We start from the raw sequence: 19,043 nt of genomic DNA on the forward strand, positions 1-19,043 counted from the left end.
TTTATATGATTGTATTAACTATATATAGCTACAATCGTTGCCAAAAGTGTTGAGACACTTTTTGAAATTCGAATTATTTTCACACTTTCACCCCCACACCCCTCAGACAATGTTGCACTAATGTTTTTTAAAGTCAGAAGTGTGCTGCTGTGACTCTCCTACATTGTGTAAAGGGGGGATAAGGGGATAATAATTCTGTATTTATTGCCTTTTCTGCCACTAATGTCAGTTTTTGCATTTGTCTCAACTGCTTTTGGCAATGATTGTAGCTATAAGCTAAAACGCTGATTTACTTCTTCAGTAAAACCGTAACCAGTGCTGGACATCTTCGCTCTGGTCTGTCTACTCCCATAGCTAGCTATACATCTTTTTACAGTAAGTGTTGCTATATCTTTTTTCTTAACATTGCATATAGCTGGTGCTGGTTCTTTAGCTAGCTAGCTGGTATTTTGTTCAGACAGTCAGGGAAAACTTCAAATAAGACTAGCTATTTTGTTTGCTAGTAGTTCAATTAGGACATTTTTCATAGACCTTTTTGAATATATTTACATTTTCTGTGTTAAGCCCTTTTGGCTTTAACAACTGCGTGGCAGGCAGAAAGTTACAGAAGCTTGCTGTCTTCAGCAAGCTTCTGTAACTTTCTTTTTTAGCCCATTTTTAGCCCATTCCTTTTCACAGAAACATTTTTAAGGCTTTAAACTGTTATCGAGTATAGATGGATAACTTCTGATTGACCTATATTCTTATGAAGTCATAATGATACGCATCGTTTTTGCTGGCCATAGTTTAAGGGTAGTGTCAAATATAGGTTTTTAAAAAAAACAACCTAATTTTCTATTTTCCCTGACTGTCAGTATCCATGTATATACATGCATAATGACCCCAAGCTGTTTTCTTTTCAAAATCTTTTGGACAATATTTATGTGACTGTCAAGGGGATTTTGATAACAAACACTTAGCGTTAATTAGCGTTTAAAGCGCTAATATTGTTGCTTTAGTGCTAACATTTAAAGCTATAACGTTAATAAACTATAAGGGTGGATACACATTTAACAAAAATCTAATGGGAATTGAGATGGGTAAAACAGAGATCAAAATGACTAATCCACTGTATCTTGGGCAAGCAGTTTTAGATCTCTCAAAACTTCTCATGTATGAGTTTCATTATCAATACATGAAACCAAAATACGGGAGTAAACTACAACTCTGCTATATGGATACCGATAGTTTTGTGTACCACATAAAAACCAAAGATTTTATAAGAAAACGTTTCAATACAAGCGGTTACAGTGAGGAAGATGGTAGACCGCTTCAATTGGAATGAACAAAAAGGTTGTGAGTTTGATGAAGGACAAACTAGGTGGAAAAATCATAACAGAAATTATTGCCCAAAATTGTATGCTTACAAAACGTTAGAAAAAGAGGATAAAAGATGTATAAGGGTGTTGAAAAATGCGTCGTGAAAATATCAATCACATTTGATGAATATAAACAATAGAAGATGGTATAAACCTTTACAAAAGTCAGGTCCTTATCCAGAATAAAGATCATCAGGTTTACACTGTAAAAAGCAATAAAATTGCTCTTAATCGCGATGATAAAAGACTTCTTCAAAAAGATTTGATCTCAGCACTAGCCAGATCAAACCTCATTTGCCTCATCTAATCAAAAATCTTTTCACGCAGACTGCGCTAGCAACATTTCCGAATAATCAAGGGTTTTCTGCATGATGCGCAAATGAGATGCCCAGTGACGCGTGATTTGCCACACGTGTAATACTCAAGGCGATACTGAATAGCTATATACAAACTTCGAATTATAGTAGAATTGTGGTACCAGGCTTAGTCTTGGTGGAAAGGTGAGGATGTTCGGGTGAAAGCATGCCTTACCTGGAAGCGACCGTCTTGCCTCGGTTTGTACCACACTGTGCCAAAGTGTCGGTAAAAAGTTGTGTCATGACGGGAAAAATTGTGATTGCAGTCAGAAATTAACTCCAAATTTGTGACATTATCAGTGTCATCCACATTTTGGTTGCATACATACAAGAACCATGATAGTCTTAGCACTTTTGATATTCCTCAAAAACAGCTCCATGGGATCCAAGTGAAAGCTTGTATCCAAAAGTGACTTCCTCAATATTTCAACTTTATGCTTCCAAAAAACGAGAGGAAAGTATAGGGCAACAGCTACAAGGCTTATACAATGCTCACCAGCCGAAAAATTGTGTTAGTAAAATCCCTCAAGCATTCAGAGGAAGGTATTTTTGTCAAGGCATTATTAAAAAAATCCTATGGCGAAGATGCTAGACCAGCATTTATTCTTTTTCATTGTGGTGTTTCCCTTAAAGCCCATTGTGAATGCCCAGTTGGAGTTTGCGGTTTATGTTGTCACGTACTAGCTTTGTTGAAAAGAAGTGACATCGAAGAACAAAGAAAGGATCAATTCCCATGATGCCTTTACGCGAGATTAAACTAAAATCAGCAAGAATATAGTCAGCAATGCTGAAATAATTCCTGCTGACCCTGAAAATTCATCTTTTAAATGTGACGTAATTAAAATGAAAAACAAAATAAAGGAAATAATTAAAAAAATTGAGAAACCATTTGAACAACATTGCTATGAAGTCTTACATCAATCTTCCATAAACTCATCTCTCAAAGAACACCTAGAATTTAAGTATAACACTTTCTGCAATAAGTTTAGCTGACCATGATTACACTGTTAATAAGACTTATGATAGCAGTATCCAAATTCCCACTACAAAAACTGTAAGTATTCAAGAAAGTATTGACCGTGCAATTAATAATAAAAAAATACTTTAACAAAATGTGCACGTAAATCTCCTAACAATACTAATTATAAGAACATTTTACATAGTACTCAGCAACAGTTAAAACAAAATAAAAATAACATTGAGATCCAACTCATAAGTACAAAGCCAATTCATCCAATTATAAATTCCAATTATGTTAATGTTAAACACAATACAGATGAATGCGTCACTTAAAAAAAATAAAATAACAGGTAGTCGCTTACCTGCATTACTTGGAATATATGGTAACAAAAAGTTTGACACATATTGGAAATTAGTAAGGGAAGGTTTACAAGAGAGTGATTTATTAAATACAAATAAGCTCTTTCGTATTAAGAAAATAAAACCTTGTAAAGAAACTTGTTGCTATTTTTTTAGTATAAACAAGACATCAAACTTTTGCTGGGTCAGCCTTTCTTATTCACGTTAGCATTTTTTTTGCCGATGTGAAGATAAAACTCTTACATTATTTAGATTACTTTATCATAGCCTTTAAAAAATTGTGTCAGGGTTTATATATATATTACATTTTTTCAGGGACAGTACCACTTACTTGGTGTCCCTATGAGCCCAGACAAGATGGTAGGTTCCTGTTAAGTAATCACATATCTTGGAATATATTGAAATATACACAGTGAACTTTATTGTTCCTCTTTTACAAGACATCTATATCTGTCTAGGATCTTGTTTTTTTTTTCTCAAAGAAAAAGTTAATCAATTCACCTTTATAATAATCTATGCATTGATAAAGTTTAAATGCACATCCCTTAACAGGTCTAAAATTACTGATGACAAAAAATGTCGAAAAATTTTATTCCTTAACATATGAAATATTAAATCTGAAATTTTGTAAATGTGGATATCTTAAGAACGAAAAGAGCTTTTTAAAAAATTTAAAAAGACTTGGAAAAAAGTAGTGGTAGAGCATTTGCTTTCAGTGCGGGAGAACTTAGGTTCAAACCCAGGCAAGTCATGCCAGAGACTAAAAAATTGTAAATCTATCCTTTTCTGTTTAGTGTTCAGCATGAGAATAGGTTTGATAGGTATTGATTAGGCATAGACTGTTAAAAAGTAATGAACAGTTTAATGAAATCTCGCACATGCAGTTAAAAAAAATAGCTTTTCACCTAACCTTTTTGTGAATCCAGTGCAAATGTAATAACTCTTTAAACTTCTTCGTCAGTTCTCACTAATAAAATATATTATTAGCAAATGAAATGAAAATCATGAAAGTTAGGCTCACAAGCCAGTAGCAATGAATAAAAGTAAATAATAAGTTCAAATTCTACTTTGCTTATTTAATGTCATTACCTTGTTTTAATATCGATGGATTTGAAGTCGTATTGCCAAACAGACATCTTCATACACAGGAAAATCCTTGTGTGCTAAAAGAATTTTTTACTTTTAAAACATTTTTTTTAAAACTTTTAAAATTAATTGTACATAATTTTATAAACATGACAATAAAAAGCATGCCTGAAACTTACTAAAATCAAGACCTCGACCTGACAGTCATTATAAACTAATAAGTTTAACTGCTTGTGTCACATTGTTAGATAACTAGATAGCAAAAATAATGTTTTAGCAAAATATAATTTGCAGAAAAAAAGTGTAATTTAACAATCCTTTAAACATAATATGCTAATTTTTGTTTTTGTTAGATTTTTGTTTTTACCTCTAAGGAAACCACAAGAAATAACAAACTGACATGCTACTTCAAAACTTTGTTCTTCAGTATTAAGTTGTTCTAAAAACATTTAAAAAAATATTACATATTATTAGATGGAATTTTAAGGCAAATATAATCCTACAGTTTTTATCATTATCAATCTGATAGTTCAAACATTTGTTATTGTGTGATAATTTAACAATGTCACCAAGTTTAACAGATGAAGTTGTAACTCATTGATGGTGGGTAGATGTAACTTTTTCCTAGGGTAAATTTCTTTCTTGAACTAGAAATTCATGTATCTGACTGCCCTTTTAGGGTTGTCAAAGTATGATGCTCCATGATCTATCTGATCTCCCACGGCATACTGAACTTAAAATGAACTCCAACTTTTAGTTTCCATAATGAATTAATTCTAATAAACATATGTTACTGAAATAAGAAACTGCAAGAAATTTAATATATTAGAAAACAAAGCTATAAAGTTGACACTTGTTCAAGCAATGTGATTCATTAAGTCTTCATAATTTTGTAAAAGCAATAAAAGTAAACAAAGATTTTTCAGTTCATATTTTTTTTTCTCCTTTTTTGAAGATTCTTATATTAAGTGAAATAATCAATGCATAATTACTTTGATTTAACGTTCACAGGATATATGTTTTGATTACAAAGGTTGTTGTTGTGTTGAAGATACTTTAGATATACAGAGTGTGCGTGATGAGTGGTTGCTGTATACTAAAAATAACTATATAAATTTGTGTGGCGATGATGTGTACTAGAAATCATTGGTTATCTGGTAAAATTTGAAAATTTGCTTCTTTTTTAAAATAATTTTTCATTATGTTTTAGATAAGAACATTTTTCAAAGTTGGTGAACATGTTTCTTCTTTTCACACATGAATGGAAAATACTCACCAAAACACTTTCACAAAAGTATTTCCAGAAATAATGAAAACACAATCAATAATTTTGATGGAATTGTTGCTACAGTGGTGCTAGCTGTGATAGTTGTAACTTTGGGTTTATTTGTCATATGCTTGTATATGTATGTTAAAAGTCACCATACTAAAAACCAGTATAGAAAAATTAGTTTAAGGCAGAAGCCCAGTCTTAAAATAACTTTGCCTAGTAGACAACAAACAATAGAAGAGAATCCATCTCTTGAACGAAAATGCTTCCCTACGCACCATGTTGAATTTGCTATTCCTCCCAAAACACCAAACACACCAATGACTCCATATACACCTGTAAATAATGACAAGGAAGATTTGAAGTATTTTTTTTCCCGCTCCATTTCTGCCCCAGCGGAGAAGGTTTTTGTTAGCAAAGATCGTAATGCAGATGGTTTGTGGAGAACTGCAGTAAAGAAAGCAGCCGCATCACAGTTTTTAACCACAAAGCCAAAGACTGAGAACAAGATTTCGCATTGTGCCAGTGGAAAGATTAAACTATCACTGAAATACAATCAACATGGATTAAAAGAACTATATATTAACGTGAGCAAATTAGTGAGGTGCATTTACAAATTCCTGTCAAATACAGAGAGAAAAAAGCTATTATAGTTTGATTTTTCAAAATAAGTACTTCAAAAAATTCCCATTATGCTTACATTTAGGTGTCGTGTTAGAGTATAAAGGGTATAATTATATAAAAAGATTGTTAAGTGTGATGTAAATTAAAACACCCTAGAAAATAAAACCAGTAGAATCTCGTATAAAATAGTGAAAAAATGGTAGTTGCTTCTTCTTTTTTAATTTTTACAGCATTTATTCATAAATTCATGCCTGCAAATTTAAAGATATCTTGTAAATTCCTTGCTTGGGTTGGGCCAAATAATTTGTGCAAACATTATTTTGCACCTGCTTCTATACGTATTATTTTTCAGCTGCTGGAATGTATTGATTTGCCATTGTCAAAGGAGACTGGTATAACTGCTCCCTTCGTGAAAGTTTATCTGTATCCACAAACTGCCCATACCTTTCAAGATACAAACAAGATTGGATTCCGCGTTGCTATATTAAATTATCCTTCAGAACAATCCTGTTCTTTCACTGGTTGTCCAATAGATAAATTATGTGGTGCTGCTTTAAAGTTTGTCATATTGGATTATGACAGGTTTTCCAGAAGTGAATTTGTGGCAGATTGTGTTTTATTGTTGGATGAGGTATCTTTAGAAGGTGAAATTATTAGCAAGCATTTGAGTGTCAGAAAAACGCAACCGGTAAGCTCTGGAAAAAATTTCTTCAAATAATGTCCCAGTCAATATAGTTTGCAATTTTTAGGCAGATTAACATACTAAAGTCTTACTCCAGAACCGTTGTAGAAATTGCTTTATGACATTCTGATGTCATTCATAGCAAAATGGCATCATGACCGATTTTAACGTTTTTTTGATCATCTTGGCAAATTTTAAAGTAAAATATAACGCCTTTTGTTTTTTGTTTCTTGTTTCTCTCCAATCATTTCACAATAAATCTAATTTAAATAAGTGCAAAAACTCTCATTTAGTCATTTTGATAGCAACTTGAAGTGAGGATTTTAGTATGTTATTTGCTCCCAATGGTGCCAGATATGTAAGAATTAATTTAAATTTAATGCGGATTGACTATTATTTTTAATCCATTTGACTGTACTATAAGGGGAAATGTGAATACAATGCCAAGCAGGGCGGTTGACTGGACTATGTACTGAATAATAAATCAGGTAACTGATCAATAAATTTGATAATGGCAAAACAGGTTTAATTTAGGATAAAGATGTCGGAAGTCTGTTAGTGTCGTTGTGCTACCAACCAAGTGGTTCTCGTATATGCATAACTGTGTTGAAGGCTAGTGGTCTCCCTGAAAACATGGGTGGTCATTTTTTAGGTAATGAGTTGTTTGAATTTATTCTGACCTCTCAAACGGATAACAGATTGTTTTAAACTGATAATTTAATGTTTTAGATTACTTTGTGAAGATCAGTTTAATGTATAATGGCGTTGTACTTGACAAAAGAAGAACAAGAGTCATAAAAAAGACAGCTTGTCCAGTGTTCAATGAGAGAGTTGTGTTTCCAGTAGATTCATATGCCACAATTAACTCTCTTATTTTTCTTTTTGAAGTCATCCGGAACGACTCTAAACTAAAACAAGAGAAAATAGCAAATGTTATTTTAGCCAATCATTGTCGACAACGGCAAGTGACTCCCCATGAAATTCAACACTTTAATGAAATGATTTCCTCACCGCAAAGACAAATTGCAGAATGGCATAAACTTGTAATCTAGAATACTCCATTGACTATATGGACTATATTTTTGTTCGTATCTGTTTTTTAATAAGCATAAGAACTTCTTTCAAGTTCCCAGTGAGTGCTAGTTGCAGTCGTCTAAAAGCAGCTGTACACATACTGTTAATACAACTTTCGTAGTTGCCATAAAAATCTTTCTCCCTACTTCTTGTTATAGATACACGATTGTGATTCTTTATAGCATTTTAACTTGTGTTACAAAATATATTTGTATAACAAATTATTTTTAACAGAATTTTTTTCTTTTGTAAACAATTTTTAAAAATTAAATGCAATTTTTTGCTGTATATTTGTTTTTTTAAATATTGGATTTTTTTAGAAGAAATTCCGTGTGTCTTCTTTACAGCTGGTGTACTGAAATGCATGGCTTAACGACTGAATGTGAATTAAATTTATTCTGCTAACATGGTTACTTGTTTAAGGGCAGCTTAAATTCAAGAAGATACTGAAGCGATATATCTCAGAAATCATCAGTTGCTTAGTTGTGGTTGCATTTAGTAAAAAATGATAAGACAATGGAATCAGAAATTGCAATTTTAACTTTAAACACAAAGAACCGTTCTGTCTTGAAAAGTATAGGTTATAGAAGGCGATAGCAAGTTATTCTTAATCAATTTAAAACTGAACTAATCTACAAGGTCACATGGAAGCGAATTTCTTTATACCTTTCCTATCAGAATTAAAAACTGTCACTACAATTCCAACTTTTTTAGAAAATATAAATACAAGATCGTGAAGTAAAATGATTAGAAATCCATGGAAATTTTCTGTGAGTGCTTTACTTACATTCTAGTCTGTTTATTCCTTAAAAAAGTCTTCTTAAAGTTAAAGTCTAAACTCGTTAACTCGTATTATATACCCAATTTCTATTTTTCAGAGAACACTAGTAACAAGTATTTCTCGTTGTCATCGCAATGCATCCACTTTGGTTGTTATCGAGCATTCGGATGCTGAGATAACTCCTGCGACATTGCACTCGATAACAGCTGCAAATCGATTGGGAGGCGATGTAACTTGCCTGGTAGCAGGGGTTAATTGTGCACCTGTAAGTCGCTTTCTTTATTCACTTGCAAAGCCAAGGAATATAAAAAAAAAATATTGTCTTTACAACAAAATGGTGTATTTGTGTTGAATTCTTTTCTAATGTTAGGCTGCATCTGAATTATCAAAAATAAAGGGGGTTTCGAAAATACTCATTGCTCAAAATGATTGCTATAAAGGGTACTTACCAGGTATGAGCTATGATTTCTAGCAGTATTGAAAAAGTTACTAATCCGTCCTTCTTGATAATTTTTGATGTTTTATATCTAGAGACCTTATCAAACTTGGTCCTAGATGTTCAAAAAAAGTTAAACTTTACTCATATCCTTGCTACTGCTACTTCCTTTGGAAAGGTAAGTTTATATTCTAAACTTCTATAGTAAACACTATAGTTGTTAAAGTTGTATGTGATAATTTTTGTTTAAAAAAAATTGATGAAATCGAAAAAATCAGTCTAAGCTTTTTCCATTAGGTAACTGACACCAAATTCATTTAATTCTCTCTAGAACCTTTTTCCCAGAGTTGCAGCCAAACTTGATGTTGCACCCTTATCAGACATCTCTGAGATAAAAGACGAGCAAACGTTCGTCAGAACAATTTATGCAGGTTCAGTTGTTAAAGACATGTTTTTTGCGTTAACTGTGAGCCGTACGTGTCATCCAACATTTTTTTTGGCTCTATTTAGGTAATGCTGTCACAACCATCAAATCAAATGATTCTGTGAAAGTTATAACTGTCAGAGCAACAGCTTTCGATGCCGCTGAATCTTCGACCGAATGTGCACCTACTGAAAACTGTAAGGACCTAATTCCGTACTAGTATGTGTGCAAAGTTTTATTTTGTGGGTTTAGTTTCTTCTGATTCAATATGGTTGTTTAGACGAAACGGCTACAGTAAAGGATGAAAAATCAGTGTGGGAAAGTCAAGAATTGAGTGTTAGCGATCGTCCCGAACTTACCAGTGCAAAAATTGTTGTCTCTGGAGGTAGTAAAGAACTGTTACGTATTACGATTGTTAAAAACGTACACTGAGAGCGCTCTTACATAATATAGATTGTGTCATGGAGTTTCTACTTCTTTTTTTAAGGTCGCGGTTTGAAAAGTGGGGAGAATTTTGAATTATTGTACAAGATGGCTGACAAGCTGAATGCTGCAGGTTTTTTTTAGCAGTTTTTTTATGAAATTGCTAGCATACAGTGGTTATTACATCTCATTCTGATGTAAACATTTATTGAACGCCCTTCAAACAACTTTTTTTCTTATACTAAAATCTTGTATTAAATGTCCAGCCTTTTTGAGATAAGTTTCTTGTCCTTAATAGCATATTACACGGTATCTTTTTCACAAACAATAGCTCTTATCCCTCCCCTAAGTTTAATACACGAAGGCAATAATGCGCAACTTCCTTCGAAACATAACCAACAATAGGCGCATTATTAAAATTTTGACGGCATATTTATAGGCCTATGTATGGGAGCATTTTCCAAATTGAAATTTTCAAAATCGCTATCAGATAAAATCCCATGGGCTTTTATGTTGAGAAAAGGTTCTTCTACGATATCCGCAAATGTCATCATTTGGTCTGAATTTGTTTTTTAGTGGGCGCATCACGTGCTGCTGTTGATGCGGGATATGTTCCCAATGACATGCAAGTTGGTCAGACAGGCAAAATGGTTGCTCCAGACCTATATATTGCCGTCGCTATATCGGGTGCCATTCAGCATTTAGCTGGTATGAAAGATAGTAAAGTATGTCTCCTTCTTAAAATTCATCTTTTTTTTCTAAAATAAGAAAGTGTAGTAGTTATACTCTTTCTTTTAGACTATAGTAGCTATTAACAAAGATGCCGAAGCTCCAATTTTTCAAGGTATTTAAAATATCATCACTACCCTCCGCAAATTAGTTCTTTCCTTCCACGGTAAATAAATGATCGGGTGATCCTCGGGTCATTATACGAATATTGTAAGTGTAAGGTACTACTTAGGTTTGACTAAAAAAACGATGTTATATATCTCTTTAGTCTGTCCGTCTGTCTGTCTGTCTGTCCCCGAAAGCCGTGTCCCATGGCGGAAACACGAATTTTTAAAATGCGCACCAATACCAAATGCGATATATTTTTAGCGACTTTGTTTTCCCGCTTGCGCGTAGTATACTAATCACGACGCCTGATTCTTCAAAAACAAAGATTTTCGCGACCAGAAAGAATCCAGGATTTTTCGCTTAAAAAAACAATCAAATATATTTTCGCGGCTGAATTAACGAAGGCCATTTTGATTGTTAAAAAAAAAAGAATCCAAGATTTTCGCGGCTGAATAAACGAAGGCCATTTTGATTTTGAAAATGGTCAAGTACAGTGTGTGTTCAGTGTGTGGGAGGTTTGTAGGTCTGTTTGCCTTTTTATCTTCTGAAAGCTTTATATTTTTTTAATATTTGTTTTCTGTTTGTTTTTAATGCTGAGATAAATATATTGTCGCGTTTTTTAGCTACGTACAGACCTTAAACGCACTAGTTTTATTTTTGGCTAGGAACGAAGATTTTTAAGGCTAGCTAGCTTAGAGCTAGCTAGAGCCTTACATATTCCTATTCTGTTTGGTATAAGAGCTTTTTATCCTACCCAATATTTATTTTTATGTTGAGGATATAGCCATTTAGCTAGTTCCTATATTTGGCTAAATGTGAGAGCATAAAAATGCAATTTGGCTACAACAATATTCTTAGCGATAATTCTTATGCTAAATGCAGTTAGCTAGGTAGCTACAACTTTTATTATTTTCCTTTTTTGCAAATAAAATAGCTGAGCAATTGCTTTAGCTGGAGGGGTAACGACAGGCTGTTTCCTGTGTTTTCATTTAAACCGAAGTTGCGATGAAGTTTTTTTTTTGGAAAAGGGTATTATGCCTGTTCAGCTCTGTTTAACTGTACTAAGCGGTTAGCCCACTGTTAACAACATACTGTTGTTTGAAAAAGGTTGTTATGCCTATGCGCATATTGAACACGGCTTACCTGTACTAAGGAATCAGCCCTGTGACAATTGATTTTTAAACCTTCTCTGTAATCACACCTGTACGGATGTGCAACACTGTTTACTTGGAGTAACCGCTCAGCTCTGTGTTAACAATGGGCAGTTTCTTGTGTTTTTATTTAAACAGAGTCTGCAAGAAAGTTTTATTCAAAAGGGTAATATCCCCATACGCCTGTGCAACATGGTTTAACTGTACTAAGCGCTCAGCCAGTGTCACGATAAATTTTTTAACTTTCACAAAAACTTATTCCGCAAAATAGAATAATATTGACCGATTGTTTTTGCTATAATGGAGTAACAACGGTTTGTAAACTCTGTTTTTATTTCAGCTGTCGTTGCGGGAAATTTATTTTTAAAAAAAATATGTTACAGTCGCAACATTATAATGGTGTATGCCATGCGATATAAAAAGAACATGCGAACCCGTGGATTTTTCCACAGGCTACCGACTAGTGTAAATCTATTTACGTTCTAAAAATACATGTTGATATAGCTGGATGATCTCACAATAAATATATTGTGTCTTATTTTCTCTTGACGTAGAATTTATTATGTTGAGGTTTCGCAAGGCAAGGTTCCTTCTATCTTTTGAGGGCGAGCCTTACGTCTTTAAAAAAGCTTTAGATGCATATAATCCATGTCAAACTTTGTGGAAAAGTGTAGTATTGTAACTAAGGTCCCCTTTGGATCAATAACCACCTCTCGTTTAGTCCCTCCGTTATAAATGCTATGTTTATAGGGGCTGTGTGTCGGGTTTACGATACACGATACAAGTTTTTAAGACAATGCAAGCACTTCAGAAAATATTTGTAATAAATTTCAAACTGCCCGGAGGGACGACAGAATTGTTTGAGATAGCAACAGTTAAAGATAGTAAAAATGGCAAATATTTTTTTTACCTCGGAAGATGGGCACAACTTTTAAATTTCTCTTGAAATAAGCTCGTCTTCCTTCTTTTTTTTAAAAGTTTAAAACTTCATTTACTTTCATTAACCATCTAAACCAAACTTGATATTTTTAATTTTTATTCTTCTCACAAACGAAAAAAATATGGCAGAAATTTCCTAACCAATACAAAAATGTGGTAGCTTGGAATTGGTTAGCTACAGCAAAGAAATTTAAATAGTAAAACTTATTCTTTTACAAATTTTAAAAATTATTTTGGTGATTTTTAAAAGTGATTTTGTTATTACTTAGGAAACTCTGTAAGTTTTTGTGCTACCACCCCACGCATAGAGCTTCTAAAAAGCTAGGAGCGAAGAGCCCTATTGTTACACATGGGGAAGGAAAAATAAGTTTGCAGTTTACAATCATCATATTTTCCTAAATAAAAAAAAAAAAAAAAATAGAATTTAGCTACATAATTTTTTGCTGAAATTGTGCATGAAGATCTACATAATTTTTTGCTCCAATTGTGCATGAAGATATAGCGACGAATGGCTATGCAGTTGATTATTAAAAGAAGGTCTTTGGGGCGAAAATTTGCACGAATGCTGTCTTCTAGTTTATATTTTACACGTTTTTTATCATAAACCTAAGCATTCGGTTGGGCCTGGAGTTGTTAAAATAATATAATATGTGCCTCAAATATTGGTTAATTTCTCACTGAATAAAAAAGACTTTTTGTAGGTTTGGACTCGTTTTGCTAGATGAGCAACATTTGTAATGTTTTTACGTATTTGTACTGCTCTATTTCTTTTTTTAGTGGCAGATTATGGACTAGTAGCCGATCTTTTTAAGGTAAGCACGTCTTTTTCATCTATAATATAATTTATAATGGTAGGTATTCCTTTAATTTTTTAAAAACCATTATATATTAAATCAAAAACTTTAATTATTTTCCAGTAGCGGAAATGTCAAGCCAGTCGGGTGGACGTGCTCAATATTTTGTCAAAAGCCTTATTGTTGATATTTTAAAATTTCGTATCCCTGTACATTTTTTATTTTTAACCAATCAAATTCGTTTATACAATGCAGCATAAAGCTAAATTCACACTGTAAACGCAGTTCCTTGCGGCGTTTTTTTGTTCACATTAAGTTATATTTTTTGCAACAATAGAAAAGAACAGGTGATTCAAGAATAACAATGAAAAAATGCTTATTTCAGCATGCGGCAACGCAAAATGTTTGGGCAAATTTGGATACGGCAAACCGAAAGTAAGAAAATGTCACTTAGCGGCTATTATATATGGTGAAAAGGGGCCGCGATGCAAATCTTTTTTTTCAGTGTGAATTTAGCATAAACCAAAACATTCATAACATACAAGGCAATACATCAATTTGGAGAAAAGTCAACATGTGTAAGCAAAGCAAAAGTTTTCTCACGAAGAAAAAACAAAATGTTATGAATTTTTGCAAGGACAACAAAGCACCCGTTGATCGTTTTTCTTTGCTCTTGTCCTTCTTAATCAAGAAAAAGTGCTACAGATTCTATTATCACGTTTTTACTTATTGTGACGACCATCCTAAGGACTGCCTTACATGCATTCACATGTTTTGGTTTTATGAACTTTGTTTCATGTGCTAGAACCGAAGGATTTTGTTGAATGTTCGAAGCACATCAGAAATAGACCACCATACCATGTATATAATGTACATTTTATTTTTATGCTTAAGTGACGTTTTATTCCATGTACACCCTTCCCCCACCCAATCCCAAAACATCTTATTATCCCAAAACATCCCCCCTCGGGGGATGTCTTAAATGTATGGTCCCTATCCTGTGTCTCTAGTTATAGAGTGTACCTTATATTTCAAATGTGTAAAAATACATGAACTAGGCTTACTTGTAGTTGACGTAATTCGTAAGGGGTTTCTTACCTCATGTATTTTTTCTAAGTGAGACAACAAGGGCAGCATTATTTAAAACTCATAAATCACACCCTTGTGGTTTTAGAATTAACATACTAATTTGATTTTTTTATCGTGGTGGAGCAAGTAGGACTTTAGACCCCTTATTCTTAATATTAAGATGTAAGGGCTCTTCCAAGCAATTCACAGCTTTTCTTGTGATGTTCTTCTGTTATGTTTTGTCACATTTTCAGCCTCTACCCAAGGTCGTATTTTGGAAAACAAACTACTTAGAATTCCAAAATATGTCAAATAATAGTAATTGAAAAATTACACTACATGATGTTGAAAACAGGGGTGGTTATATCCGAATTCTGAAATGTTGTATTAAAAGAGTTAGGTAAATGAAATTTTCTAGTGATTTTGCTCAGTGAAAACAATTTTTTAGGGCGGACCACTTCACCAGGCATGTTTGTTTTCTTCCATTCCATTTAAAAATTGTTTCCTTAAAAAACCACAAAATGGTTAACTGAACAGTTCTGACGTACTGCCTAACAAGAAAAAAAACAACTGTAATTTGAATTTGAAACAATAGAAACCAGAAACAACAATGTGAAAAATTTTGGGGCCAAAAACGAAAACCCAAGTTGACCAACAAGCCTTTTTCGGTATGGTATCTTCATAATCAGCCGTTTTGGCGAAAAATCAAAATATTGCATAAAAAGGCGGTTAGTTTAGATAAAGTTCAGGACGCTATTTTTTACTAGCTGTTTTGACATGGGTTATCAACAAATGTAGGTTTTATAATTTTTAACTGTTTAACTGCCACAATGGTAGATGAAAATTATGAATATTTATTGATATTAAGTGTGTATTTATGGCAACTTTAATGCTGTCTAGCTGGCTAGCCAACATAGACAACAAATATCTTGTTTCTTACTCCTTCAAAAAGTTTTACTGAAGATAAGTTAAAAATATATTAGTTCATTTTTTAGGCAATGCTTTCTTTTTGCGTTTAATTGATATTTTTATTATAATCCCATATCTTCCTTTCTTTTGTTTCCTCATGTGGATGTAATACTATCGAACAGCCCGTTTTAAAATTTTTCTTTATTTGTACGCTAGGTGCGCTCGATAGCGCGATCAAACACAACACAGATAAGTTTGTTTTCTTACACGAGCTTGTTTCGAAATGTTTGTAGTCTACAAACTCAGAAAGAAGCATCTCCATTTGTATGCATACAAGAAAATACATCTGTGAGAAGATATTATTTTTTAATTAATTGACTTGCCTTGAACTGTTCCAGTGTCATTCAGCTTTGCCGCTGTTGTTGCTTTAAATAAATCTATGTTTCCCAAGTATGTTTAAAAACTGCGTATATTACTGCGAACAAATAATAAATATGGCAGGAAAAGCTTTTTCCAGTATGCCTTTCACCTATACGCCAGCTTCGAATTTTTATTTTTGAACACTTTTAATTTATTATTGTTGTTCAGTCTTACACTATTGGTAAACACAATTCTTTGAGGCAAAACAGCAGCTAGTTCACCCACAAAACAACATTCTAAGAACTAGAAATGTTTGGGTTAACCTTTGCGTAACCTGACGCTCAATGTGGGGAAGGTTTTGTCGCTGTAAAGGCCGAGGCATTCTTCCAACTTTCTTGAAATTTTCAAATATTTTAAAATGAGCAAACCATACCGCATTTCATCCAACATCATCAAAAATGAATGTTGAATGGCCTTAAGCCCTCGCCGGATTTGTGACATACCGTATTCAACATGGTCCACATGGACAAGCGCTCAACTTTGTGGACGCCGCCCGACTAATAGTTTTAAAATACATGTATTTTTTTATTTTTAACATTACTTTTGAATGTACTGAGCCTTGTAATTTTGCTTCTTTTAGGTTGTTCCCGAAATCACAGAAAAGTTATAATGGTTGAAAATGTATTTTAATATAATGTTTTTTGGTTTCTTTTGATATAAATAAAAACAAATAGACGTTCGCCTTAAACAATCTGCGGAGACTTGTGACAAATTATGAGACACCTACTTCTTAATGAAAGACAAAAGAAATCAAACTCCTCCTTAGCGTCTCTCACGTTTTTACCAGTTTGATCTCTTTGGCACAACTGAATGAAATTGTTGTCCATGAGATCTAACGCAATAATTTGCTGAAGAAGAATCAGACTGATGCTGTATCACATCCTCTTTCCAATACCTTATGGTCAAAAGAAGGTCGGTACTACGGCGTCCCAAGTCCTTTTCCTTAGCGCCAGGCCTTTAAAACACAGCTAACTACGTGCACCATCCTCCTAACGCTGTGATATGGCCTTTGCTGCGTCATAAAAACCCTGCACATAAATCACATTGTTCCAGGCGCCCAGACAGCTGGTCATCGTCTCGTCCTTCCAGTCTTAATGGAGTTCCATGTCCAAAGTCGTTTTCCTTAGCGTCAGGCCGTAGAACACTGCTAAGTACATGCACACGCCTCCAAAGGCTATAATAGGGCCTTTTGTAGCCTAATGAAGACAGTACACGTAAATCACGTGGTTCCACGCACCCAGACAAGTGGGTATTGCTCTAGTGCTTCCACTCTCGGTGGAGTACGACGTCTCAAGTCGTTTTTTCCTTACCGCCAGACCCGTACAGCACCGATAACTACGGGCAAATGCCACGGCTATTATAATACAGACTAGTCGTTAGCCCGTTGAAAAATCCACGGGGTCGTCCGTCCTTTAAATTAACCCGTTGCAACAAAGTAGACAGAAATATATCGCATTTGGTATTGATGCGCATTTTAAATATTTTGTGTTTCTGTTACGGGACACGGCTTTCGCGGACACACAGACAGACAGACGACGGCTATTATTAAAGAGACTAGTCGTTAACCCGTGAAAAATCCACGGGGTCGCCCGTCCTTTATATATCACATTTCGTAATAGAACGCGTCTTTCGCGGACAGACAGACGAAATACGGTTATTATTAAAGAGACTAGTCGTTTAACCCGTGGAGCAACCCACGGAAATTAGCCGACGTAATTATTTCGCGCACCTGTTATAAAATTATTTCGCGCACCTGTTATGAGATTACTCTGTGGTAGACATGGTTCCTGGAATTATACACTTATAGGCACGGAAGCAGTGTAAACTACACGTTTTTTTTTTTTAGTATAGATTATCGGAAGTAGTGTTACGCCGCTTTCTCGTAAAATTTATATATTTAACAATTACTGACGCATTTTTACGACCTGATTGAGGTTAAAAAAGAAGCCTTTCTTGCAAATAGCTTTTAAAAAACAAAATTTGACATTTTCTTACACTTTTTGGTCAGTTAAAAACATAATAAGTTTCGGCAAAAAATAAGCACATCCAGCTTTATTGTTTCAAAAAAAATAAAAATGGTTGAAGATGAAACAAAATTTTACAAAATAATATTCAAATTCATGTTTAGATGAAACAAAAAATCACTTACTAAATTCTTCTAAAATTTATTGTTCTCCCTATTATCAAAAACTTGTTTTTGGTAATTTCCTTTCAAAGGCGCGAATAATTTTTTTATGCTTTTTTAATGAAATAGACAACGTAATGTTAATTGTCCGTGTAGTTATTTATAACAAAGAAACTGCACCGAAGGAACAATAAAAGTTAATTAACCATGAATTTTGTATAAAAAACGTTTTGAATTAAACTTTTGAACTACGCAAAAGACAAAATAAGAATAAAACTTTAAAATATCGGAGCGAAAAGATGAGAGAGGTGCGCGTAATTTAGTGCGTGGTTAACACAAGTCGCTTTTGACGCACTAACAGACAGACGGAATACGGCTATTATTATAGAGACTAGTCGCCAACCCGTAGAAAAATCCACGGGGTTGCTAGTGATCTATATATTGCATTTTGTGTTTCCGTAACACGGCGTTTTTCTCGCGACAGACAGACAAAATATGGTTATTATTAAAGAGACTAGCCGATGGCCCGTGGTTAAATTCACGGGTTCGCCTGTCCTTTATATACTGCCGTGGCTGATTAGTACATCTTGTCACGTAACAGGTTAGTCGACATGAGGCCGAACCTTTGAGATGCGCGGCCGAACGTATTATGACGTTCGGCCGCATTCTCTGAAACATTTGGCCGAACATTTATAATTTGGAACAATCGGACGTGCGGATTTGCGGCTGAGCATCAAAACGTTCGGCTGAGTGTTATGACGTTCGACTGCACATCTCAAAGGTTTGTCTGCACGTCGACTATCCTCTTACGGGACAAGATGTACTAATCAGCCACGGTAATATACTGCATTTCGTTTGTCTCGCTACTGCGATTTCCAGTGCGCAAAGACAGATAGACGACAGCTATTATTATAGAGACTAGCCGGGGGATCTGACGTCAAAACGCCGGGTTAAGGTACAAGTAAC

The 19,043-nt window shown here is 34.0% G+C and overlaps 2 protein-coding genes across 2 annotated transcripts; both read left to right on the forward strand.

Annotated features, from left to right (window-relative positions):
• Positions 1-5,101: 5,101 nt before the first annotated feature.
• Positions 5,102-8,146, forward strand: LOC130645168 (synaptotagmin-7-like). Its single transcript, XM_057451063.1, has 4 exons — positions 5,102-5,977; positions 6,367-6,702; positions 7,231-7,348; positions 7,426-8,146. The coding sequence occupies exons 1-4, from the start codon at positions 5,378-5,380 to the stop codon at positions 7,746-7,748; spliced, it is 1,377 nt and encodes a 458-aa protein (XP_057307046.1). The 5' UTR covers positions 5,102-5,377; the 3' UTR covers positions 7,749-8,146.
• A 149-nt stretch (positions 8,147-8,295) lies between these two features.
• LOC130645177 (electron transfer flavoprotein subunit alpha, mitochondrial-like) lies at positions 8,296-16,627 on the forward strand. Its single transcript, XM_057451075.1, has 12 exons — positions 8,296-8,540; positions 8,649-8,816; positions 8,922-9,003; positions 9,083-9,165; positions 9,319-9,418; positions 9,498-9,608; positions 9,692-9,796; positions 9,899-9,967; positions 10,411-10,559; positions 10,633-10,678; positions 13,539-13,573; positions 16,533-16,627. The coding sequence occupies exons 1-12, from the start codon at positions 8,514-8,516 to the stop codon at positions 16,560-16,562; spliced, it is 1,005 nt and encodes a 334-aa protein (XP_057307058.1). The 5' UTR covers positions 8,296-8,513; the 3' UTR covers positions 16,563-16,627.
• The last annotated feature ends 2,416 nt before the right edge of the window (positions 16,628-19,043 follow it).

Source organism: Hydractinia symbiolongicarpus, chromosome 1, assembly GCF_029227915.1.
Source record: "Hydractinia symbiolongicarpus strain clone_291-10 chromosome 1, HSymV2.1, whole genome shotgun sequence".
Lineage (NCBI taxonomy): Eukaryota > Metazoa > Cnidaria > Hydrozoa > Anthoathecata > Hydractiniidae > Hydractinia > Hydractinia symbiolongicarpus.